This window comes from Physcomitrium patens, chromosome 20 (genome assembly GCF_059467195.1).
Source record: "Physcomitrium patens ecotype Gransden chromosome 20, ASM5946719v1, whole genome shotgun sequence".
In the NCBI taxonomy this organism is placed as follows: domain Eukaryota; kingdom Viridiplantae; phylum Streptophyta; class Bryopsida; order Funariales; family Funariaceae; genus Physcomitrium; species Physcomitrium patens.
In genome coordinates this window covers 8627317-8653996 of record NC_143429.1, presented here as the reverse complement: position 1 = coordinate 8653996, position 26680 = coordinate 8627317, and the positions used below count along the sequence as shown (strand labels likewise).

The 26680-nt window shown below is 37.6% G+C and overlaps 3 protein-coding genes across 14 annotated transcripts; 1 reads left to right on the top strand and 2 right to left on the bottom strand.

The window, feature by feature from the left end:
• Positions 1-1032: 1032 nt before the first annotated feature.
• On the bottom strand, positions 1033-6342 carry LOC112273249 (uncharacterized). Of its 2 annotated transcripts, XM_090245237.1 has the most exons (8): positions 5573-5767; positions 5108-5179; positions 4094-4530; positions 3826-3878; positions 3611-3648; positions 3070-3397; positions 2208-2788; positions 1033-1953 (listed from the first exon to the last, which is right to left on the bottom strand). In XM_090245237.1, the coding sequence occupies exons 1-8, from the start codon at positions 5620-5622 to the stop codon at positions 1797-1799; spliced, it is 1716 nt and encodes a 571-aa protein (XP_090101363.1). In that variant the 5' UTR covers positions 5623-5767; the 3' UTR covers positions 1033-1796. The 2 variants fall into 2 exon arrangements, with proteins under 2 accessions (XP_090101363.1, XP_024357521.1); XM_024501753.3 differs by lacking the exon at positions 5108-5179 and having other exon boundaries at positions 5573-6342.
• Positions 6343-6394: 52 nt separating this feature from the next.
• Positions 6395-8791, top strand: LOC112273250 (cyclic pyranopterin monophosphate synthase). 8 transcript variants are annotated; one of them, XM_024501755.3, is made up of 4 exons: positions 6395-6587; positions 6902-6984; positions 7236-7541; positions 7879-8791. In XM_024501755.3, the coding sequence occupies exons 3-4, from the start codon at positions 7281-7283 to the stop codon at positions 8587-8589; spliced, it is 972 nt and encodes a 323-aa protein (XP_024357523.1). In that variant the 5' UTR covers positions 6395-6587; positions 6902-6984; positions 7236-7280; the 3' UTR covers positions 8590-8791. The 8 variants fall into 8 exon arrangements, with proteins under 8 accessions (XP_024357523.1, XP_024357524.1, XP_073385587.1 ...); XM_024501756.3 differs by having other exon boundaries at positions 6428-6709; positions 6902-6981; XM_073529486.2 differs by having other exon boundaries at positions 6507-6587; positions 6902-6981.
• Positions 8792-10900: 2109 nt separating this feature from the next.
• LOC112273414 (uncharacterized) lies at positions 10901-15605 on the bottom strand. 4 transcript variants are annotated; one of them, XM_024502151.3, is made up of 3 exons: positions 15440-15605; positions 13696-13897; positions 10901-13459 (listed from the first exon to the last, which is right to left on the bottom strand). In XM_024502151.3, the coding sequence occupies exons 2-3, from the start codon at positions 13810-13812 to the stop codon at positions 11669-11671; spliced, it is 1908 nt and encodes a 635-aa protein (XP_024357919.1). In that variant the 5' UTR covers positions 13813-13897; positions 15440-15605; the 3' UTR covers positions 10901-11668. The 4 variants fall into 4 exon arrangements, with proteins under 4 accessions (XP_024357919.1, XP_024357915.1, XP_024357917.1 ...); XM_024502147.3 differs by having other exon boundaries at positions 13636-13897; positions 15440-15603; XM_024502149.3 differs by lacking the exon at positions 15440-15605 and adding an exon at positions 14256-15430 and having other exon boundaries at positions 13636-13897.
• Positions 15606-26680: the final 11075 nt, after the last annotated feature.

Genomic DNA, 26680 nt, shown 5'->3' with positions numbered 1-26680 from the left:
CTTTACTTATTCCTTATTGAATCCTCATTTAGAAATTGCAGTCCCTTTCGAATCATAAGATTCTCATGCGTTTTCTTTTTCTTCGCGTGAATTATTTCTGTATGCCAATCGATACTTTTTTACGACAGTTGCCTGTGGTTGTGCACAACGCCAAGTACACGTGAAAGAAAACCCCTTTTGCATCTGTAAGCTCGAACCGTTCTTTGCTTGTTTTCATCAGTCAAATTTTGCGCTCCAAGAGCTGATGTGTACGTGGCATTTGCAACGAAGCATTATTTAATTCAGTAAGGAAGTTTCACGCCGCCTCAGTTCTAAAAGAGTAAAATCATCAAAAATAATAGCATCTAGAACTCACGATGTATATCTAACACCATCACCAATTGCACCATGGTTAGATTCCAAACTAGGATGGAATATTTCTTCCCACATTGCATCAAGTTGGGCGTTTTGTTACTTTTGGGTGTTTCTGGTATTCTGCCCCGCACTAGAAGCTTCAACAGTAGTTCATGACGAGCTTGCAGGGAGTCACATTGTAGAAAATGAGTAGCAACTGTGGAATTTAAAGGGAATCACAACTAGTGCCTAGCTCGGCCGGGCAGTTGAAGTGGTTTGCGTCATTTCTGTTGCTTATTTATTCTGGAGTACGTGAATGCAAGAGATTTATTACAGTAAAAGGTAAAAAGTTATTCATCGAATGCCATGGGTGTTAGTTTGCTACAAGTAAGAAATTACAACGATAACACGGCATGTTAATGTGTATACACGCAACTTTGGCGAGTTTGGATCAGAGCAGTTGACCAAGTTGAACGCTTTCCTAGAAGAGAGTTATAACGACCTATTTTCGTCATACCGTCTTTAATGCAAGGCTGAGTGTGAATCAACGTGTTTTTTGTGTAGCAAGTTACGTTTACAAGTTCTATTGACCAATCACCCTCGTGTGAAATGTGCTGGGCATTCTTGCCAGTGAAGGAAGAGAAGTTCCACCAAATTCAATGGAAGCAAATTGCTCATTTTCACAACGTAGCTTGCAGATTATGTAATAAGATTTAACTTATGTAATCTGCGTTTGGAAATATAATGTATGATCCCCACTAATCTCCTTGCATGTTTGTTTGATCCACAAATGCACATTTGTCATAACATCCAATCTGCTCCGTGATGGCCTTGGATAGTGCTGACCTTGAACTACAAGCGTTCTACCTATCAAGCCATCTGTAGATTTCATTCAATGCGACTTCGTGAGCTCACCTTGCCGGCTACAGCTCCACAGTAAGGAATGTCCACTAACTTAGAAGTCCTAAAATATTTTCCGAGCGTTAGAGAAAGACGCTGGGTCCGTTTCAAACAGAAGGGGTTGGGCTTGGCACTGTGCCGTCCTCAAGGGCACTAGTTGTTCTTCCAATTGAAAGGTGGTTACACAAAGAAGAGTGATAACCATCGCCTGCTGTCATCTTCAGACATTACAACTACACGCTTGCGTTGCAAGCTTTCCTTGATCCCATCAATTATAATCTCGGCAACTGTAGACCATTCTGCCGCAGGGTCATGGAGTTTATCACTATTCACAGTTTCTTCTTTCCGATCTTCAAGACCACTCGCCAGGCCCACTGTGTTCTCTACTACTTCTTCCTTACAGTCAAATGAACTCAAATTGCCATCAAATCTGCCAAGGATAGGAACAGGGCGAGGACAATTCTCTACACTGTCTTCCTAAGTCCACAACCGACTGGGAACATGAACAAACATGGGCTTCTTGTTTTCATTCGGCTTTGGGTTTCTCGGCGGTGCCAGTTTGTCTAAAACACTCCCTGGCTTAATTCGGCAGCTTGGACAGACCTAGTTGCTTCTGCGAGGAGACGTCGGGTTTCTCTCAAAGTAGCCAAAGTAGCAGGGTCAGCATTCCCCACTTTTTCCAAAGCAATTGCTGCTTTCTCAGCGTTTGCAATTAGCATGCTGAAAACCATATCCCAACAGTACAAATAATTAGAGCTATTGTACTACATGGAGGTGCTAAAATGAAAGTACAAATAAAACTGCCGAATCTCCAGTAACTTAAGATAAAACCCGGCTTTCAAACTTGTTCATGGCATCGCAGCAAAAATATTCAATAATAGATGTATCCTCCAATAAAAACCAATTGTTGCAAATTTGATGATAACAAGGTTGTGCATTAGAAAATAACACATATACAGTGACAGAAGTCTCACCGTGCTCGATCTGCAGCTTCCTTCCGCTTCAGTTCAACCTCAAGCCGACCCTCACGCAGCTGTTGGATTCTCTGTACTTTCTCCAGCACAAGAGGGTCTTTGTACGATTGTGCAGATATTCGGCTAGAAAGCAAGGCATTTCCTGGTCCCGTGGTTGAAGTTCTAACATCAGATTCTGGAACAGCTCTCTTCACTGGCAAGGCCACTTCTGGCCTTCTTTTATCTGTCATAATACCTGTCATTCTATCAACATTTGATAGCATACTATGATCTCTCCTATTAACTAGAGTAACTTTTGTTGGCCCCTTCTTTCTAGCAGCAGTGGATCGCTCACTTTTTGATTGTAGTGTAACTTCTTCAGCTAGGACTTGAGCGATAAAAGCTTCATCGTCTGTAGGCTGAGGCGATCTTTTCTTCTCTACTAAAATTTCGTCGGGGGAAGCGTCTGTATTTACCATCTTGGTGGAAGTTACTTCAATATTTGGAGTATTCGAAATAAATTTACTTGATGGAGGTGGACGCTGTCGCCCTTTCATGCCAACTTTTTTAGCCATGCCAGCAAACACCCTTGCTTGATATTCCTGCAGAAATTGAACCAACATGTAATGTCAAGCATGACCAGAGTCACCTCTCGGAACATATTAATGACAAACTTGGAAACTATATATCACAACTAAGCCAAGACATGTTCGGCAGTAAATCAACTTAAGTCATGAACCACACTCAAATAAATGGACAGAAGTGATGACATAATTGATTGCTGACTTTGTCATCTAAGTTTTACCTGTACTCAATAGACGAAGGGAACACATGATAAAATAAAGTAATACTGAAAGAACTGCGTCAGGTATACTGTCCATACCGGGTCATTCCACTTGGCTCTAATGGCATCGGAAATGGCCTTTCGATGGGCATCAGAGACAGGCAATTTTTTTCGTTCCAGCTTCTTACGCGCTCTTTGAGCCTCTCTAGCTTGTCTAACTGCTCGAAGTTCTTCCAGCCTATACTGTTCTTTAACTTTCGAGTAAGAATCCCACTCGTACTCTTCCTCTCCAGGGGCTCCAACTCTTGCAGCATTAGCTGTCACTTCTTTCCATTCTAGAAGACACAGAGCTTGCGCTTCTTTGATGACCCTCTTTTTATCCCAGTAGTCGATCAAGCTTTCGCGAATTTTTGCCTTCGTTTTAGTGCTGAAGACATCACGCGGGAGGTCAGGTGTTCATACGACCAAGCTTATTGAATTAAGAATCAAGCGCTGTTCCATGCATGTGAATATTTCTCGTGACACATTGATAAAGCGCTATGATTATCATCAGGATCTTAAGTACCAAATCGGTGTACAAAGACCTCTTTTAAAATAACACAAGATTGAGAAAAAAACGTTCTTAGAAGAAAGCAGTTACCTCTGATTCTTTCCGCAATGGCGAAGCTTGTCCCGTACCTGAATCAAACAGAAACATGGGTACAAGTGATTCACAGAAAGAAACAAACAGAGTGTTGTTCACAACGGCATTCTGATGTACTAATATATCGGTGGAGCTTTTCTAAATATTACGAAGAACGTGCTGCCTACACAGTCGTGAAAAGATACTGATCACATATTATGTACAATGCTCACTTCTGGATTGAGCATAGCCACTTTGGTCCGTTCTTTTATTTTCTTGATCGTTTCTGCGCAGCATACAAACGACAAAAAATCAAACGCAGGCTCTAGCACAATAAAACCACAGAGCATCAGGCAAGCTTTCATCACCAACCTAGACGATCCTTGTCTGAGAAAAAATACTCATGTTCATGTCATACTCTATCCAACAAAACTACCTGATAAACCCCAAACCTCAAAACAATACATTCTACAAACAAGGCCAGTAAACCATAATGCATACCCGGTGAGTGACGTCTTCCCTTATTCCAGGGCACTCTTCCTTTGTTGGCGCTTGCTATTCTCTCTCGACGCAATTGTTCACGAGAATCGACGGTACTGTTAGTATTGTATAATCCTCCACCATCAGCCTCCTGATCCTCGCTGCTCAATGCTGGTGGTTCATAGCTAAAAGTGAGCAGTGGCTCTGAGTCCCTATCCTCTGATGTAACTATAGGTCGCCTACCTTGTGCAACACTTGCTGTTGGTACGAATATCCATGGGTTTCGGAAAGTCCTAGTTGCATGGTTGAAATGTAGTAGGAAAGGAAATGAAAAAATTCGACGATGCCATCGAGAATGATGTCGTTTGAGATCGATTGACCACAAAGAGGTGGTATGAAAGGAAACAGCTGAACACTTGTCAGTATGTCCACTGAACGAAGAAATATTAGCAGCATGCCTGCAGTTCAATTCACATGGATGTCAGTAGGAGAGGTTTAGCTTGGTTCATGCTATCGTACAAATAAAACAGATAATAAATATATAAATGAATAAATCATCTCAATAGCACGTCAAAGAGACCGGAAAATATGGGAGGAATCGTTGAGACACGATCCAGCAGCAATTGACCACAGCAAGATCCCTCGGACTAAGGTGTCACTAAGATCCCTCTAACTCCTGCACTGCCCAAGTTTCTGAGGAGACATCTGGTTGCCATGTTTATGACTAATTCATTTCTAGGCTTACCAGCAAGCCACACGTATCCCAAAGCAAACATGAATCGCTATAATCCCCTGATAATAGACATCAAACTTCGTGTTTCACTGATAAAGGAATCAGGGTTCGGAATCACAGAGAATCATCAAAGAACTTGAATATCAACCGTTATAGCCACCATTGTCGAATTTTGGGATTTAACAGAAGGTCACTACATCAGGCCCATGGTAGAAACTCCTTTCAATGGCCAGGCTTATCTCTAAGAAACTTTCTGACTAACCAAACCCGTAAGTATGGCTATTTTTATCATTCCTCAGTACCTCTTGGTCATAAGAATTAAGTGTTCTTGCAAACACATAAACCCTAACAAAGCCCTACAGCGTTCCATGTTCCTGCAAATTTTCCCCCCTCCCAGCCAGCTGAAACCAAGTTACATTTTCTCCTCAGACTGCTATTACCTATAGTTGAGAGGAAATAAAAGCTGTCCAGCTGAATATCATTACCGTGGTTTCTCATCAATCTCAGTTCGACTTACAAATCACCTTGTATCTATCAATTTGAATCCGCTGAGAACTACAAGTGCGGAACGAACAGGAAGAAATCGAGCAAAATCATCACTTTAAAATCACCCCCTGAAGCACTTCAAGACTTGTATCTTTCCTCCGAACCCCCACTTACTTCTCTAACTTGAATACAGTACTCAATCTATTGGGTATTGAAGACGAGCAAACATCTAGCAAAAGCAACGAAATGCAGACGTCTGAAATTCTTGAAGAAGAGCTTACATTAGCAAAATGTGCGCCTCGCGAACGCGTGGCGTGTGACAGAGGGCCATAATGACAACGGTCTAGCACCAAGGTTTCCAACTCATCCGCAGTTGTTCCGTAATCCCGCTAATATCATAGAGCCCTAAGATCTCTCCTGCTACCAGCTCGAAAGAAACGAGAGGCAAAAAGTACGCAGCTCAGCATTATCCGAAATAATTCATTGATGCAGGACAGCTTTTCTCTGTTTGATTGGCCAAAAAATGTTCCAATTCTACTACAAGATTGTACTCCGAAGCGCGAGTCTCTCCTGAAACAGTCCTGTATTAGAGGAAACAAAAAATACTCCACAGATACTAAAAGAAAAGCAGCACTCAGCGGACAGAGAGTCACGCAATTGAGCTACTCTCGCAGCCGACTACAGAAAATTCAGCCCACGCTTTACCACCAAGGGCGAATTGGAAGAAGGTGGAGATGCAGGCAGAGGGGATCCAACTACGAACCCCCTGGGTCCCAAGAAAGGTTGGCGTTGAGAAGGGAGAAGAGTAGAGAAGGAAGTATACGCAAGACTCAGAAGGTAGGTGAAAAAGAGATGGTGATGGAAATTGAATGGCAGTGAAAGGAAAAGAGTGAGAGCAGCCGCCGAGAAAATAACAGATCTCACAAAATCACCACCGAATGCATGGCGGATCCCAAGTTTGTATGCTAGAGAAGAGGAGCATGATAGTGCGCAAGAGAAACGAGCATCGCGGGGGGTGGCGAGCCAGAGGATGGAATGGACGGACGATTGAGTGGCAGGATAAGGTCCCACGCTCCCCACCTCGACACCCTTTTCTCTCCGTCCGCGTCTGAGAATCTCACCCTTTCCATCCATCCTGGATGAGGAGGTTCCCTCTTCTGCACCGAGGAACCTCCTCATCCCTACACCGTTCCCATTTGGGTGCACCAACACCTCGCACTCCCAGATTCAACGACTTGGGTTTCTTTTTACATCTACCATGACCGTCACCATTGCTGCTATAACTCCTTCTCTAAAGTATATTCCGTCAACTTCACATTGATTAACTTTTACGCTGGTATCCTTTGAGTGGCCTAGGTTTCTGGTTTAGTCTCAGTCTGACAGTTCTGTTTTAGATGCGGCTTTCGGGTATGTGTGAGGTATGCTCTTCTGCTTCAAATCCATACTCGGATTTTCAGAGTTCTATATTCATAATTTCCTGGTGTGTAGTGTGGAAAAAGTTTTGTCTGGACAATCTTATAGCAGAATTGTCAACAATTCTGCTACGAGAGTGTGCAGATACCAACCCAATCTCGTGAAATTTTACGTGGGTGTGTGTTCACATACTGCAGGCTTTGACCACGTGCTTGGGTGGGTATTTTAGGGGTGTATCCTTCAGACTGAGGCCGTACATGCAGCAATTTCAGGAGAGGTTGTAAGTGCCTACAATGTAGCTGTCGTAAGAGTTTCATTTTAGACTTTGGGAATTCTAAGGACCTTTTCAACTGATGCGGATCAGCGTCCGTGCATATTTTGTTTCTTTTTTAGTCATACCTTCTTTGCAAGCTCTAATCGCCAATACTTGAAGACGTCAGTGCAAGCGTTGGAATCTAGGGTTACAAGCAATGATTAATGTGTGCGAAGTTTACTTACATTTGGTCGTACGATTTCCCATTGTCTATGCAGGGCAAGAGGTAGGGATGTTGTGAGAGTAGAATTCGTTCGCAGAAAATGTTTCTACGGGGAGCACATGGAGGGGCTCGAAAGATACTTCGAGATGAGTTGTATTCTTCTCTGCCAAGAGACGCACTAGCAAGGCTCTTGAGGCTGAAATGGACATCTTCGCTGGGGTCAGGATTCGATGGCAGCAGTTTTAGTGATGAGGAAGACAATTCTTATCACGAGTTAAGGAACATGCGCTTCGGGTATGGGGAGCCTGGGAGTGTTACTTATAAAGGAAACGAGGATTCTATGGTCGACGAGTTTAACAGGGTCTGCTTCTCTCTCCTTGATCGTTCTGTACCTTTCTGGTGTCTTTCTGATTCTTCTTCCCGCAAAAGGATTGATTAGTTCTAAAAATGGCTGAAGGTTTCATGATTTGAGTAGCTGATAATTCATTTAAGAGTAATTGCAAAACGCTGACTTGTAACCATCAGTCGAACTTAAGCGTGCAGTAGTTTTGTATGCATCTGTTCAGACCCGCTTTGCAAGGAATGGTGTTTTTTTTGTAGAAATCCTGACCTAAGATGTCTAAGCCTCAGTAAGTCGGTATTATAAATGTCGGATTTAGGGTTCTGGACTGGTTGGTATCAACTGTGCTGTCTGGCAGGAGCTTGAATCTATATTTGGCGCTGCAGCTCCTGACCAGCTTGGAACCAGCCCTGGACCCAAGAGTGAAGTCTTTCCTGGGGGGCAATCAATACATCGAGTAACAACGAGTTTTGATGGTCATGGTGGCATGAAAATCGGAACACACAACGGGCCTCGAGCATTACAGAAAGACTTAAGTACCACAGGGGACAAGGATGGCGATCACCACTCAAATGCTGCGGCTTTGTCCCACGTGGATTCTGCAGGAAAGGCAGCAATGGTGAATGTTTCCACAAAAACTAACACGTCAAGAGTGGCAGTTGCAAGTGGCCGCGTTCTTCTTGGTTTTGATGCATTTTCTCTTGTGGCAGCTAACAACATTGCCAAAGGTGATGTGCTCACTGTGGCAAAGATCGCAGGAATTATGGGTGCAAAACAGACAGCGACTCTTATCCCTCTGTGTCACCCTTTAAACTTGAGCGGGGTTGATGTAAGCTTGTCCTTAAACAAAGAATTACACGCAGTGGACATAGAAGCAAAAGTAACAACTGTAGGCCTCACTGGCGTGGAGATGGAGGCACTCACTGCGGTGAGCGTTGCTAGCCTTACAGTCTACGACATGTGTAAGGCAGTGTCCAAGGACATTCGAATATCTGATGTGCGTCTTGAATCCAAGACAGGAGGCAAGAGTGGTGAATGGCATCGGCTGCGTAATCGATCCTCTAGGTGATAATTTCTGATAAAGATGCCCATGAATGGAGCATCATGCTGCTCTCTGGTAGCTGTGTAGCTGTTCTCAAGCTCAAATTTTTCCGTTGTCCCGAGAAGCATTTAACTTAAATTCACTAAGTGGGCCATTTTTCGGGATCCTTATTCTCCAGGACTGTTATACTTAACAAAGACGAGAATATATCTAAAAGTGATTTTTCTGATCTGAAATGTCTAAAATGATTTCGTATGTCAACACATGAAGTTGCTTGTGACAGGTATGACGTGCTTCTATATTTCTCGTGCAGGTGTACATGGGTAGGAAAGTTAAATAGCGCTTTGCCAAATGCTCTGAATGAACCATGTCCTCACTTGTCAAAACCCTAAAACCATAGAATATATGTTAAAAGTAAAACAACTTCGTCATTTCACGACACGAACCTGCTACTCTAATATATTCAATTCTGTATACTTTTACATGAATGTGACCGAACACTATGTGGTTCATTGAATACTGCACTTCTACATCTAGTTTAAATTTATTATTCATGCATTGTCTGGACGAAAATTACATGTTGAACTTCAAATTTTATTCCACACAACCCAAATGTTTTCAATATTCATTTATAATATGGTTAAATGATAAATACATAACTAAAAATTCAGGGTAGCAAAAAAAAACCTTTTAACAATTGACTTTATAATTCATATCATACACATAGTCATAACCTTTCCTAAGCTTTCATTATTGGGCCAAAAAAATAGGATAAATTTATTCTACTATCTAATAACTACCCAAGTGAATCAAAATAAAAAGAACTTTTATCCATCTAATACACTATTAATGGATATTCATGGTACTTATAAAACAAATATATACTTACTAATAACTTTGTACCTTAACATGGATATTTGTATTAACTACTTTTTACATTTCTTTATTAATCCCTCAATCAACCAATAAATCATTTATTATGTCATTCCTACATATCTTGGATATTTTTAACTTCATCAAAATTAAATTCTAAAAGATTTGGCTGGAACCTAAGATATTGGAATTACTTTGGTCTTACTTTTGTACATTTCTAAATCCTGGCAACTAATATTGCATTCTTTCCAAATAACAACCCAACTCTCAATCTAATCTTCTTGATTTGTATATATAATGTAACATCATTTACAAGATCATAGAATACACCAACAATCAAAAGAATAGAGATTTTCTTTTTCTTTTTCTTGGCTCTTATTATCTTTAAATGAATGTCACTCATTCATGTAATAAAAATATGAGATTTCAAGTATTTATCATTTGAAAATAGTTTGATTTTGTGCATAAGACATGATGACATTTGGTTTGTCAATTGCATTACAATACACAAAGTTCTTCAACTGTGCACTATGCATGAGGTAAGTACATGAAGACATGCAGTTTCAAGCCCATGCAAGTCCCATGTCCTGTAGAAACTTGTTCATGGTCCAAATTGAGACATTTTGTTTAGGGCAATGATGATCAGTAAAGAATGGTGTAGATATAATGTAGCATTATACACCTGGATGAAAGGGACACCTAAGCAGCACATGCATGAGGGTTGTAGTGGGCCATGGGCACATGCACAGCCCACCTGCAGGAGTGTAGCTGATTTCATCAGAGAGCAGTGTAGTGACTACTCATCAGTGAGTGGAAGACTGGCTCAAATTTCATCACAACCCTCCTTGAATGCAACATCACATGGGATCCACCCAGCCCGGTTCATATCCCTAGGGTCCTGCCCTCTTACAAGACTTGCAGACTATTTCAATGCTAGGCCCTACTCTTTTCGTGGACATCAGTGCCATCAAGACGCAGCCCAACTAGCCACCCACAACCACAGGGGACCCAACCGACCTCTAGGGAGAATCGATGCAGAGAGAAACAATTCACACCAGAACGGCACATCGGACCGTTGGCTCCTAGTCACGGTTTGTCCTGCTTTCATCTCAAATCAGACGCTGTCACTGAAGTGTAACACTCGAACAATTGAACACTAAACAGTCTACTACAAGCCAACAAGTGCCGGTGGAAATCGAACATGATCCATCCCAGTTGTCCCCGCCCGCGAGGACGCGTTTCCGCACTAATTCTTCTTCGAGGAATCACGCTTCCTGTCAGAAAACTACTAACAGATTGTGTCATAAAGCCTGTATGTGGCCAGCCCAGTTCCCTAGTGTGTCTAGACGATGAGCCAAAACCGACACCCTGCCACAGAAGAACGCCTCATACATCACCCACAAGATCGGGCGTAGAAGCCAAAGCCACATTGCAAACAAGCCCCAAGGCATACACTGCGCAAACATTAGTACTAAACTTTATAATATTTTCATTTATGCGATGATAATTTTCAGATGCGGAGCTCCGCCACAAACAGATCATATCAGTGGCCACACACTCGTATGTGCCACATGAACCACGCTGGGCTGCGGTGTCTACGAAAACACCCTGTTGAGCAAAATTCTTTTTAAAAAGAAAGCGAACTATCACTTCCATCTGCCAGGGTATGAGATAAAATACAAGTTCCTTACTGAGAGACTAACAGGGGCACTAACAGAACTGACCATGTAACGCTTGGAAGGATGATTTCTAAACCTGCAGCAAATCATGATGATATCCGCAATCTGGTCAACACAACACTCCAAGACGAAGTGCTTTCCAGCGAACCACTGGGCTTGGAAGACCTGTCTGGGGTTGATAATACAAACTAGCCGAGCTACCAAAAGATGAGGCAACTACCAGTGTCTTTCGAAAAAGAAGCACAACGCACCAGGTGCAATGAATCATCCCGTCCAGGGAAAACTTGACCGGGGTTGGCTGATGAGAAAACTAGGACGCATATCATCAAAAAATACGCACTCAAAATTTGGTGCCCGAAAAAGAACGAACAACACACCAAGTACAAGTTCCAGAAACTTGACCGGGGTCGACGGCAATCCAACACGCCAAGCGCAGGTCCCGAGCCGAGAACTTGACTGGGGTCGAATAGGATCCAACACGCCAAGTGCAAGTCCAACTCGAAATATAGAACTGAACTGGGGTCGACTGATCGTGAGTAGTATACAGACTACGCTCAATGAATTTTGGCATACTTCAAGGGTTGGCTCAGCATTCTCATGTCCGGACCTAAGTGGCCAATGCTGCCCATACTGTTCACCCGAACCATTCCCTGCGAGGAGCGGCCAGAGGAAACGCCAGTAGACATTGTTGTACGGGGCAATGAGAGGTGGTGAGCCAAATGCCGCTCCTGAGAGGGAATCGATGCTGGGAGATACATGCCCATGTTTTGATCCATACCAGTCCCGGCCATCAAACCCGTGTTCATGTTCCGTGACATATCGCAGGAAGGTGAAGAGGACATCGACACACGCGGGATGTCGAGTGTATCTAATGCCGGTGGAGGATGTCTCCACTGGGGAAGTGGTCCAGCTACGAGGAGTGTCTGCAGCAGTGGGCCCGCCTGCATTACTGCTTGCAGAAGCTTTCCTTTCTCAGGTAGTGAATTCAGCATCACTTGCAAATCCGATTCGGGTGGCTCCGGAAGGTGAACTGGTCGTGATGACAGGTGCATGGGACTCGAGACGCCAAGGCTCTGAAACCGATCAAGGGGGCTCAGCAGTGACGCCACCGCTGACCCGCTGTGAAGGTTGACAGACGGTAACCCAAGCCCATTCGACAAAGGTGGTGAGCACAACCCTGGAGACGAGTACGGTGAATTCTCCCCAGGCACTGCTTGCCATGCTGGGTGCTGCATTGTCATTGATATGCAAGGTGACTCTCTGCGCTGCATAAAGGTCCTCGCTGAAGGTGAGTCTCGATGTTGCATGGTGGACATTGCTGTCGGGGAGTCTCGATAATGCTGCATAACGGACATTGCTGTTGGAGAATCACGGTGGTTCAACCCGGACATGGCCAATGGAGTATCCCGATGACGACGCACTGATAAGCCAGATGGAGATTCTTGATGCTGAAGGGCAGTAGACCTACTCGGAGAATCACAATGACGTTTGACGGAAATCGGTGGTAAAGATTTCTGAACAACTTGCTGATGAAGAGATGATTTCCGCTCAACTTGGAGTTGTTGCTGATGTTCAGCTTGCTGCTGCACGTGCGACAGGATACGCTCGGATTCTTGCTCCAACTGTCCATCTGTGCTCTGCCGAATGAGACCGATGTTGTAGTGGTTGTGATGTTGATGGTGGACGTTCTGTTCCATTTGTGGTTGTTGCTGTTGATGTGCAAGCTCCATCTGCCGCAAATCCGATGACGAAGAAACCTGGTGGAGCTCCTGCAGTGTGTTCATAGAACAGTGATTCTCCGGAGAATGCATCCGCGACAGTGGATGCAAGCTTGAATGCGAATCCGGAGATGGGACATTCATTTGCTTCATGCCTTGAACTGAGTCTTCCAGCTGCTCCATGTGATCTTCAGGTCGGATGACTTGCGAATGCGGAGGAGAAATTTGATGCACATGAGAACCATCCTCCATGTGCTGGTCTTGATGCACCATCTGAGTTTGGGGAGAAGTCATAGAATGTTCCTGAAGCTCCAAATGTTTCTGGAGTTCTTCAAGGATTTGAAATTGCTGCTTTTGGTGTAGATCCGCCTCTACTGCTGCATTCGCTGCGTTCTGTACGTTGTCGACGAGGCCCGAACCATTCCTGCTTGGAGACAGAGACAGCCGCCCTTGAAGTTGGATGAACTGCTCCCGTGCTTCATCTCGTTCACGCGTGGTTTTTCGCAGAAGCTCCTCCAGATGCCGAACTCGCGCTTCATGCAGTTTCCCTTGGGCGCTTGCTGCGTCTCGAGCAGATTCTAGCTCAATTGTTGCACACATCAACAAGTGCCTCAACTCCTCTGCAGTCTGTCAATAGAAAAAAACCTATCACAGTCAATAACATATGTGAACTCGCTCCAAATATTAGAGGAGAAGCAAAACAACAAAAAACTTGTTCCCACAGTAAAACGCCAAGATCAAACGATGTACAAACTAAGAGGACTACAGCGACTTAAGGTTTTGTCGAATGCCGGCAACGTCACCTCCATTGAGGTAGCGCAAAGCTCAGGGCTCAACATCGAACTCGAGTTGCTCATGCCCACCTCGCCATGATGAAATAAGGAGCCAGGTTCTTCCATGCCCCTGCTTAATGCTGACAGCGAGCTGTCCATGTACGGATCGGACTCGTGCAGTCTCTTTCGAGATCTGAAATCACACATTTTCTGGGAGCTTCACAATTCAGACGTAACTGAACAAAGCAATGTACGGGACGTTATGCTTTTATGTACTCTGTACTGGAGTCACCTGCACATTTCCCCACAATCCGAGATGAGCATCATGTAAACCCAGAAAAACGAAAGCCCAATACCGCCCAACGATATTTTAAACTACAGTCCTCCCATTCGCATGCGCAAACATGATACAACATGCCTCCTGACAACATTGCGCGCACCCATTGTCATCCACACACCGTGCTAACAAATGCAATGTGGGCAGCCGAGATGTGCAGCGTATGTTTTTCAAGGCAGTTAAGACAAAACATTCCGCGTGATATTCAAGAGTATCATGAGTAGCCGGAACCAACCATTCCAGCGAGGCAAATAGAATCAACATGTAGAACAGACGTCGAGAGCAAATCAGAGAAGGAAATGAAAAACCATACATAGTCCAGTCGAGGCAGGGTAACGTAGCGCATGGGCAAGCCAGGCCACGAAACTTATGGTTGTAGCAAATGCGCCGTCAGTCCCGATCGACAGAAACTACGTCCGCTGTAAACTAAAATGATCTGATGAACCACGCATACAAGCCACATATGTTCGACATACGCCAGAGAATGCATGTCAAACTGTGGAGAGGTATGCGTCGGATCCTGTGCTCATGCGCGTGAAAACGACCTGTTGCTGACCTGAGGTAGACGCTGAAGCGAAAATAGCGCACTAAGCATGTGGTCATAACGCACACCCTATTCCGTGCGCGACAAGAAAGCCGAAAACTTTCAATGGTGCACGATATACAGAACACAACCACATCCCAACCTCCCTGCAGAGGAAGTATTTCCAAACATGTTGACGGTTAGGGAGAGAAGGAAGAAATGGCCTTCCTCCCTTTCGCCGCATCCGCTCTCCCCGAAAGAGAGCGGAACAGTAGATATAAATGTACGATGCGACTCCAGCCACTTAGACCGAGTGTTGACAGAAATTAGTCGTAGCTGCTCCTCAGCAGCTACGACTCAAGCGCACTGAGGTATATGGCCGGAAAATGTGTCAATGATGCACCCCTTGAGAAGCGGATCTCGACGTGTGCACGCACGCACAAGACAGTGTTCGTAGTTTCAAGCGCCAAACGATGGATCTGGAAGAGCATCAAAGACACTGACAACACGAAAACCTTCAATCTAGGTCACATCCTGCAATGAGGACGAGGCACAAACATACAGACAAAGACACCCGAAGTGGGTGAACCAACACCGTGCAGTGGTCGGGTCTACAGTACCAGCAACTGTAGGGCCATTCACGAAGGCAACGTCCGCTGACGCTCACTGGTATCACAGAGAAATCCAGAGGCGCCGTCCGAAGCATCGGTAGCGTTCCAGATGCAGGCGATGTCTGGCACTGTGCACAAGTGCTGGTAGACGATACCGACAGAGGACAGTATGGCTCGTGAAAAAAAGAGGGAGGGCGCGTAGAAGCAAAACCATACTCGGCGTGACAGGGAAGCAACGAAACAAACAAATAGAGGCGACACAGACGCACTGCAGAGCAAAGGGTGAGAGGCAAAAGAGTGCACTGCGGCCACGGAAAGACGGGCCGAGAGAACAGCAGGAGCAAGGGTGGGGAGAAAACTTACATGGCAAGGTTGGGCGGAGGAGGGAGGGCAGCAGGAGGGGGAGCACGGAAGCAGCGGCAAGTTGCGGAGGGAGGCAGGGAGGGAGGGAGAGAGAGAGGGAGGGAGGGAGAGAGAGAGGGAGGGAGAGAGCCGCAGCGCAGCGCAGCAGATGGGGGAGGAGTGGGAGACGTGGGATGTAGGAGCCTGGGGCGAGGCGCAGGGTAGGTGCAGAGAACCTCCTCTTGGGTAGGGGGGCCTTCCTCTCATGCTAGGGACCCCGCTCCCTAAAAGAGACCACTTCGCCGCAGCAATCGCCTTGCAGCAATAATAATCCCAATAATACCAATAGTTTTTAATATTAATGCGAATATGATAACTGCCAGCGCGGGTATGTCGCGCATTGAATGGGCGACTGGAGAGAAGGCTGAGTAGGCGGAGGGGCCACGGCCTCCCCTCCTGATTCAGATGCCTCATCGCACGGGTCCCCTGCATATATTTCCGCCTCGCACCCTTTTGGGCCTGGGTAACGTGGAGCCCCCTCATTTCCTTATACCGTTCAATTTTAGTTGAGGTTCCTTCGTCGCGCCGTTTCGGTAAATCTCACATTCAAAACTCGGCTTTGCATTTAAACCTGGAAGTCCAGTCATTTGCGTGTAGGCTCTTTGATTCCAGCACAGCTTTCCTTCCAAATCAAGAGTGACTGGAGCTCAAGACCTCACACACCACCTCTTGTGTATTGGAGACAGAACACAAGCAATTTTTGTTGTTTTACTTTGTTTTCTTTTGATGAACGAAAAGACCAGAGACAATTAAGAAAGAAGCATGGGCACATGTGTGCTTCTTTTTCCTTTTTGTTAGTCTTGTAAGCATTTTAAAGAAAGCAAGCAAAACCTTCTCTGACTTTAGAAGAGCAATTTACAACCAAGTGTGAGGGTAGTGCCCCTACGACATGCCTAGTTTCAATTACTAGTTTGGACTAGGTGGAAGGTCTTCTTAAGAGATTAAGAGATTGGAGTGTTGGAAAAAAATACATGTTGTGTCTTTTAACTTGAAGAAATATTTGGATAATTATTTAGTTGTTTGTTTAAACAGTGTTTGGATATGTTAAAAGAAAAATGAAGACTAAAAGCAATTTATCAATTGGTTTTGAAATAGTGATGAAAAAGAAGGTTTTATGCCAAATTAGAGAAGTGCCTCATCCATATGCTGTTAGTAGAATTTTTGAACTACATTGTCTTTGATAATAGAATTTCTTTAAATGTAAAGAATATATAATTTGTATTAGAGTAAATGACACCAATATCAATACTTGATGTGTAATGTTTCTTTGGTTTTGTAAACTTTTATCAAATATTTATTAAAAATTAACCCAAGATAGGTGCACTATTAAAACAACTTAATAGAAAAGAAAAACTTACATATGTTGAGAAGACCAAGTAAATTTTTAAGTATTAAAATATTTTTTATATTAGCTCCAATTTTCGTCTATAAACATTTATTTAGATCATTTTTTTAGAAGCAAATGTATCATGGTTTTTACTAGGTCTAAAGTTTCTTAAAAAGATAAAATGTATATAACTTCATTCAATTTTTTTATCGTTTATTTTTTTTGTAACAACAATAAAATTTAAAATCTATAATAAATATAAATATAAAATATATATATATATATATATATATTTCAAATATTTGATTAGAAATATTAATAATTTCTTTAATTATATAAATATAATATGATAAAAAAATATAAGTAGCTATTAGAAAATCCTTTTTACATAAATTTAAAAGAAATTATAAGTAATAATGAAGATTTATTTAAATTTTTTAAAGAATTAAAATATAAAAAGATATACTTTATTATATAAGACTATAGTATATATCTTTAGGATCTATACACTTAAAAATCTTACATTTATAACATGATTTTTTAAGTATTAGTTATTTTAATACTAACTAAAATTTAGAGTTTATATCTAAAAAATATTAGTGGTTTTAATATTTAGGTTTATACAAGATTCTATAAAATCATGTGATATATGAATAATATAAAATTCTTCACCAACTTCATGTACTTCAAGGCCTTGGATTATCTATATCTTTGGATTTTATTATGGATCTTTTGAAAATTAAATTTAAAAGACTTTATTCTTATGGTGGTCAATTATCTTACTAAGATGTCATATTTCCTTCTATGCAACTATACAATGACAAGATAAGAGATTGCAAAACTCTTGAATAATTATATGTATTAAATCCATAGACTTCTCAACAATATTATATCCAATCAAAGAACATGATTGTTTTTTTAGACTTTTGCAAGACTTTATTTTAAATCTTAAAATTCAAGATTTGTTTTTAACACATCATCTAAAACATAACAATTAAGCTAAGAGATTATACTAAATTTTAGAATAATATTTTAAATTTAGTATAAATTATAAAAAAGATAATTATAAATAATCTATATATATATATATATATATATATATATGTCTTATTTGTTACTAATTTAATTTATAATGATGCTTTACATTTATCAATAAAAGAAATTTTATACTTTGCAAAGTATATAAGACATCTTTTAGTATATCCATTTCAAGTTAAGATAATGGAAAATCCTACAATTAAAAAACTAACTATTCATCTTCTTAAATATTATAAAGAATTTCTTTTTAAACTAAAATAAAATAAAAAAAAAAAACTCAAGATCAATATAAAGACTATATCAATTGTTTTTGAAGATTTTAACTAGATTTTCAAATTGGAGATTAAATAAAGTTTTGAAAAAAAGTATTCAAACTAAAAAATCATCTAATAATATGAACTATTTAAGATTGTAACTAACAATTGAAATCTTACTACAAATTATTCGAATTAATTATTATATTAAACTTTTTATAATTGTAAGAATTTATCTAAACTTTCATATTTCTTTTATGAAAACTTATAATCAATCACATGTTATAAATAAATATATTTTACATCTATTTCTAGTTATAAACAATACCAAATTTAAATATAAAGTTAAAAAAATTCTTGATTTATGTATAATAAATGGCCAATTTGAATGATTTATACATATAAAAGTTTATAATATTAAAAAAATATCATAAAATATTTTATGAAATATTACTAATGTATTAAAAAATATATTAAATTTTTATTGATTTTATACTAAATATCCAAAATATGTCATCAAAAAAATTATATTATAGATATGAAATCAATATTGATAATTTTTTTAAAAAATAAATTTATTTTTAAGTTTGATATAAAAAGGAGATGGTCTATCTTTAAAATTTATTTATATATAATAGTCAATCTTTAAATCACTTTATTTTAAGTTATATTTTTTTACTTTCTCTCCAACCTCCTATCTTATACTAATCATTGTTATCTTCTTTTAATAAAAAAAAGTTGGTATCTATCTTCTTTTTAGTATATCTATTGTATTATATGAATAAAAGAAAATTATATAGAACTCAAGATGGATTTTCATAGACTCCAATTGATCTAATAAATATGGAATTGAATTGATCCATTAATAATGAAGAAATGGTCTAAGTCTATATAATCTAACATGCCACAAGGACTAATTGTCTTGATATTATAATATAACAATAAGATCTTATTGAAAATATAGACTTGAGGTTGTTTTTTTGCAATAGACATATGCATTGATTTCTTCTTAACTTAAGCTTTATTTAATTTTTTCTTCATTATTGGATGTGGTTTTGATAAATAATTTTAAAAATATTTTGCGATAAGATTATGAACTTTTGAAAAGTTTAAAATTTGAAGTTATGAATGATAAATTAAATAAAAGATGCTAAAGTCACTTATGAGCTTACAAGCATAATTTAACTACTTGATTGTAGCAATAAAATTTATCTTTATGAAGAACTTTATAATAAACAATATAATAAGAAGATTAAGAAATTTAATAAAGAAGCAAAAAGGAAAAAAAGTCTTTAAATGATTATTCAACAATTTTCACATTAATAAAAAAGAAGAATAGATTAACAAATGATATAATGTGAGATTTTTTTTTTTTTTTTTTTTGAGATTGAGATACTTTGCTTGAAATTTCCAAAAAAATAATAATATGTAAAATAAATATAAATATTTGAGATAAATATAAAAATAAGGATTATACATTCATGGCTAAAGAAAAAACTTTGATGACTATTATATTTAAGTTGATTTTTTTTATTTGTGATATCTCAAAATATTGATAAGGATTTAATATTTCTTAAACACTTATGATGCTATCAAACATCAAATTTGTTAATGATAAATAGTAATACTTATAAAAATATTGAAATATGCTCTACAATAGTTGAAGCAATTGAAAATAGACACAAGTAATATGATAAAATTTTAAAACATCTTTATTATACTTATAATGAAAAAAAAATCTTTTTGATAAGTAAACTTATAATAAGAAGCTTGATAGTTATTTTAATATAGATAAATGTTTTGTAAAAATATTAAGTACAAAAATGGTTCTAAGATATTAAAAAGGAGAATTTATACATCATAAATTGTAAGAAAATTAATGAGATAGAAGTATTTATATTTACTCATTTTACATTAGAATAAAAAAAGTTTGATATATGAAAATGTTGTCCTAGCCATTTAAATATGAAGAGTATGAAGAATCTCTAATATATGATAATTCTTTGGTTTTTTTTAAATAATTCTTTTATCTTCTTGACATTGTTTTTTTGTCCTTCTTTTTATATCTTATCTATGAGATGGCCTTTCTACATCCCAAAAGCCAATGCTTCAACCTCTTAGAACTTATCAATGATAATGTTTTCTAAATGATAATATACCTTTTTATCATTTTATTATTATTTACTTTAATACTTCAATTTTTTTACTTATTAAAGTCCTTCAAATTTAATGGCTTTATCAATATGTAATGAAAATACTTCACTAATGCTTATCTAAGTAAATCAATATACATGTCTTTTGTTGCTCAATACCTTTGATATCAATCACTTATATATTGATCTTCTTTTTTATAATGATATTGAATATCAATGTATTTGATTTTTAAATTATGCTTTTATATCCCTGCAAAAACAAAGCTCCTTTGATTGTTAATTTTAATTGAAATTTCTTCCAATTGTACAAGCTTAATATCTCTTTAAACTTTACTTAATCAAATTGTTTCCATTATACCATGATTTCTTTTAAGATATTTTGCTTATATTTTCAACCTTTTTATTATTAATTATTTTTTGTAATTCTATGAAATTATTTCTATTCTAAAAATAATAACATATTATATTGTTAACTTATTTATAAAAAAATTAGAAGTTTCAACACTTAGCATCAACAATGTTGAATACAAAGAGAGATATAGGAGAATAAGACAATTTGTAATACTAACATGCTTAACTTATAAGAGTTGGTAGGAGGCCTAATAGGAAACTTCCATCTTTAAACTTTTACTTTCATTAAAGAATATATCTAATATATCTTTTAGAATTTTATTTACCATAATGATATATTTTAGTATATATTTTATAGTCTTATCTATCTTTTGATATTTCTTAATAGATTCTTAATCATATTAATTACTATTTTTTGATCAATTCTAATTTAAATAAGATACTATCTTTTAAATTATAATTAATTAAATCTTAATTTTTACTTATATATAATAAAACTTCTACTTTGCTATTAATTAAAATATTTCAATTCAAATGCATTTGTAATCAAATCAATAAGCATGTCTTCTATTTCAAAATATTTCAAATTAATTACTTTCTTTTCAATCTTTTTTCTTACAAAATGATGTTGAATGCCAATATCTTTGTTTCTTGACTAATGTTTTGAATTTTTTGTAAAAAAAAGACATCCTTAATTATCATACTTCATGAGATTTGCTTCAAATTGTATAAGTCCAATGTCTTTCAAAACTTATCTAAGCCAAATCGCATCTATTGCATTATAATTTTTTGCCATAGACTTTACATCTTTTATGGACCTTGTAATTCTATGATATTTGTCTTATTCTAATAGAAAAATTATTATTATTATTGATATTTTTTTAATTATAACTTTAAACCATTTTTTGTCATAATAACCATTTAAAACAATATTATAATATCTAAAATATAATTTTATGTGTGCGGTGCCTTTTATATGCATCTTGAATCTTTTGATAGTTGCCCTATAAATTGATGTAGTCTTTGATATGTATTAACTCACAACACTTACCACATATAAGGATTCATCGTTGTACCAACTATTGTATATAAGTAAGCCAACTCTTGTCTTGTAAAAAATACTTTAACATTTAATCTTCAACTTTAACAAACTTTTCATTTTCGAGCTTCATTAACTTCCAATTTGATCATTAAATTATAAAAATAGAAGATAATTATCAACAAGAATTCATTAGATTTCATACAAATATGAAAGGATCAATTTCAATTCTTACAAATTTTTTATTTACAAAAAATGTGTCAATACATTGGTACTATGCCCATAGTGAATACTTGCACTAATGTAAAAAATTCTTCAATTTATAAATAAAATATTGATTATATTTATTAATAAATAATTGAGATTAGTATATATATATATATATATATATATATATATTTGTCTTATTTATTTTGAAAAAATATATGTAAAAAGTATCAATACATAGCATCAATAAGGTTGTATATAAAAACAAACGTGGAATAAGGTGACTCTCACTTCCAACATCTACTACTTAAAGATGATAGTTGCTGCCCATGCTATCAATTTCTATCTTATAACTTTTGTATTTATTAAAAGATATATTAGATGTGTATGTTGGCATCTTATTTTCTACTAAGATTTATTATAGTATATAATTTATACTCCTTTGACCTTATAGCATCTCTCCTATGACAATGATATATTATGGCATATATTTTATATTCTTATCTTATCTTTAAATATTGCCTATTAGATCCTTTATACACTTGATTTATTTTTTAATTCTTATCTTTTTACTTTATTTATAGACAAACCTTTTTACATACATAAAAACAATCTTTTAACAATTAACAACTTACTTAAAATAATATCTCATTAATTTTGATTGATTTTAGTTTTTTCATGTTTTTTTATATCTTTTATATTTTCAACTTTCCATTTAAGAAAGCCATTGTGATATCTATTAGATTTATCATCAAGTTCATAGCTGCTATAATTGCTTTAGAAAAGAATACAACTTTAAACTCTTAAATAGCATAGCATCAACAGGGTTATATACAAGAAGAGTATGGAATTAATTGGCTTTCACTTCCAACATCTATTACTTACAAGTGGTAATTACTACTATATTAGTTACTATTTTTTGATAAATTTAATCATAATTAAGATAATATTAAATAAAATAAAAATAAAATAAAAATAAATTATCTTATAAAAGATATTAGTTTAAGTAAGTTACTATTAATCAAAGGATTGATTCTTAATATATCAAAAGGGTATCCTATGGATATATGACTAGATCAAAGGTAACAATTAAATTTAGGAGGATAAAGTTTTAACTTAAGAATATACAAAAACTAAGTAAGACTAATTAGTGTTTAGTATAAGATACTTCCTTATTTACTTATATACCAAAGGATCTTTGGACCATAGAATATTCTTAAAGTAAGTTAGATACCAAAGCATCTTAAGATGATGTTTATAATATTAAAGTAAATAAATAAAAATAAAAGTAAAATAAATTATCTTACAAAGAATGTTATCTTAAGTAAGTTATTAATGTTTAAAGAAATGACTTTATTAAAATATGTAAATAAATATGAAAAAAGAATAAATTAACTTGTAAAAGATATTATCTTGAATAAGTTGTTAATGGTTAAAGGGATGACTTTTGGTATATTAAAAGGGCATTTTATAGATATAAGATGATTTTAAGAGTCAAAAGTCAAAATCAAAAGAATAAAATATCAACTAAAAAATATTCAAAGAATAGATAATATTGAAGAAATACTATAAGCATAACACAAGTAAGTAGAAATCAGCAAGGTTGCACATAAGAGAAGTGTGGAATGAGATGACTCTTACTTCCAACACCCGTTACTTATAATCAGAGTTCACATCTAATATGTATAGACTTCATCCACATTCATCTATAACTAGCCGCCACTTGAGACCCTAAACTTAACAGCCTCTCGAGACTCTAAACCTAGCCGTCTGTCAAGACATTAAACCTAGCCGGGTGTTGAGACCCTAACCGCCACTTAGTTCTTAGTTGCCTTTGACCATTAGCAACTTACCTAAGAGAATATTCTCTACAAGATAACTTATTCTACTTTTATTATTACCTATTTATCTCAACATCTTTATCTTTTACATCAACACTCCTACTTTGCTAATTGTCAAAGCCCTTCAAACCTAATGCCTTTCTCAACATATGATGTCTATCTTTTATCAATGCCTTTGTTAACAAATCAACAAGCATATCTTCTGTTGCACAATACTTCAAGTCAATCACTCCCATTTCAATCTTCTCTCTTATAAAGTGATGTTGAATGTCAATGTGCTTGGTTCTTGAATGATGATTTGGATTCTTTGTAAAAGCAAGGCATCCTTGATTGTCACAATTCAATAGAGTTGCTTCCAATTGCACAAGTCCAATGTCCTCCAAAACTTGCCTTAACCATGTTGCTTCCATTGCACCATGGCTTGCTGCCATGTACTCCGCCTCCATTGTGGACCTTGCAATTGCGGGTTTCCTCTTGCAATTCCATGAAATTGCTCCCACTCTAACAAAGAATAATAAGCCCGTTGTTGACCGCATATCATTTGCATCTCCTGCACAATCCGCATCACAACAACCATGCAAAGCAATACTTTCACCTCCAAGGCACAATTTGAAGTCCAAAGTGCCTTTCAAGTACCTCATGATCCTCTTGATGGTTGCCCAATGAATTGGTCCTGCTTTTGATATGTGTTGACTTACGACAGTCATCGAATAAGCAAGATCCTCCCTTGTGCCAACCATTGCATACATGAGTGACCCAACTGCTGTCTTGTATGGAACACCTTGCATTTGGCCTTCAACTCGTGCAAACTCTTCATCCGTGAGCTTCATCAACTTAAAATTGGACTCCAAAGATGTTCCAATAGGCTTGCAATCCTCCATGTTGAATCGTTTCATCACTCCTTCAATGTACTTCTTTTGGCTCATTGTGATGGTCTTGTTAGCACGATTTCTTACAAATTCCACTCCTAAGCAATAGTGAAGATCTCTCAAATCACTCATCTCATATTCCTTTTCTAACTTTGTCTTCAATCAATCCATCATCTTTAGAGTATTGGTTAAGATGATTAAATCATCTACATAAAGAATAACAATCATCAAGAATTCTTTTGATTGTATCACATACATAGACTGGTCAGCCTCACTTCTTTGGAATCCCTCATTAACAAAGAATGTGTCAATTCTTTGATACCATACCCTTGAAGATTGCTTGAGTCCATACAAGGATTTCTTCAACTTACAAACAAGATGTTGCTTGCCTTCTTCTACAAATCCTTGAGGTTGATCCATGTAGATGTCTTCTTCCAACTCTCCATTCAAGAAAGCCGTCTTCACATCCATTTGATGCCTCTCCAAGTCCATTGCTGCCCCAATTGCCACAATAGTTCTAATGGTGGTGAACTTAGCCACGGGAGCAAATGTCTCATTGAAATCAATATCAGCAACTTGTGAGTATCCTTTGGCAACTAGCCTTGCCTTATATCTTATAATATCACCCATTGCATCCCTCTTGGTTGTAAACACCCACTTACAACCAATTGAAGATCGATTTGGTGGAAGTTGAGTCAATCCCATGTTCCATTGCTCATGAGAGATTTGTACTCTTCTTCCATAGCCTCCTCCCACTTCAATGCATCCGTGGACTTCATAGCATCACATATATTCAATGGATCAGCAAGGAGTGCAACATTTGCATGTTCTTCACTTACTTGAGGAAAGATGTGGTCCTTCCACCATTCACCACGTTGTTTTCTTTCTCTTGTAGGATATCTTCAATCATTTGAAGAAGATTCACCTAGACGCTCTCCAACCTTCTTTTCTTTTGAACCTTGTCTCTTCTCATCCAAAGGTTGGTATTCCTCATCATCATCATCATCTTCAACTTCTTCATTGTTTGTCATCCCAATTGTATACACTTTCTTCTTCTTCTTCTTCTTCTTCTTCTTCTTCTTCTTCTTCTTCTTTATCTTCTTTGGTTCTTCATATTGATTCAAATCTCCACTATCTTCATTGTCTTCATCTTCTTCTTCTTCTTTCATTGCTGAAATTGAAGATGTGTCCACAAACACACCATTACTCCCACTTGGACACATCTCCAAGTGCTCACAAGCACTTTTATGCTCCATAAAATCAACATCACGACTCTTTATGATCTTCTTGGTATCCAAACACATTAGCCTATATGCCTTGGTACCTTCACGATATCCAAAAAACACACATTTTGTACCTTTTGCATCAAATTTGGACCGCATACAATCTGGTACCTTTGCATAAGCAATGCATCTAAAAGTCTTCATGTGTGAAACACAAGGTTTCCTCCCACTCCAAGCTTCTTGTGGAGTCATTGATGTAAGTGCATTTATAGGACACCTATTCCTTGTATACACTGCATTCACCACAGCTTCCGCCCAAAATTCATGTCCAAGGTTTTGAGCATGAATCATACTCTTTGCCATCTCCACAATAGTTCGATTTGCTCTTTCAGCAACTCCATTTTGTTTTGGAGTATAAGGAGTGGAAGTTTGTCTTGCAATACCATGAATCTTCAAATATTCATCAAAGTACTTTGACAAATACTCACCTCCATTGTCTGTACGCATCACCTTGATCTTGCACTCACATTGCTTCTCCACAAGTGCCTTAAATTCCTTAAACTTTGAAAAGCATTCACTCTTGGATTTAAGGATGAAAATCCACACCTTTCCTGAAAATTCATCAATAAATGTAATAAAGTATCTTGATCCTGCCATTGATGGTGTCTTCATAGGTCCACAAACATCAGAATGCACAATCTCCAACAATTTGGTTGCACGTGTTGCAACTCCACTTGGAAATGAAGCTCTTTGTTGTTTGCCTTGAATACAACCTTCACAAGTAAGATTTGTGCATGAATGACCAAGATCTAAGCCACTAACCATGGATTGGAGCTCCTTCATACTTTTGGCGTTCAAATGACCAAGGCGTCGATGCCAAATGCCAAACTTGTCTTGATC

Excerpts from the sequence above, each read along its gene's own strand:
- LOC112273250 (XM_024501755.3), top strand. The coding sequence starts at position 7,281 with ATGTTTCTACGGGGAGCACATGGAGGGGCTCGAAAGATACTTCGAGAT. Across the intron at positions 7,542-7,878 it reads TGGTCGACGAGTTTAACAGG|GAGCTTGAATCTATATTTGG; the intron begins GTCTGCTTCTCT and ends GCTGTCTGGCAG.
- LOC112273414 (XM_024502147.3), bottom strand. The coding sequence starts at position 13,812 with ATGTGTGATTTCAGATCTCGAAAGAGACTGCACGAGTCCGATCCGTAC. Across the intron at positions 13,460-13,635 it reads TTTGCGCTACCTCAATGGAG|ACTGCAGAGGAGTTGAGGCA; the intron begins GTGACGTTGCCG and ends TTCTATTGACAG.
- LOC112273249 (XM_090245237.1), bottom strand. The coding sequence starts at position 5,622 with ATGGCCCTCTGTCACACGCCACGCGTTCGCGAGGCGCACATTTTGCTA. Across the intron at positions 3,879-4,093 it reads GGGAAGACGTCACTCACCGG|AAACGATCAAGAAAATAAAA; the intron begins GTATGCATTATG and ends TATGCTGCGCAG. Across the intron at positions 1,954-2,207 it reads GAAGCTGCAGATCGAGCACG|CATGCTAATTGCAAACGCTG; the intron begins GTGAGACTTCTG and ends TATGGTTTTCAG.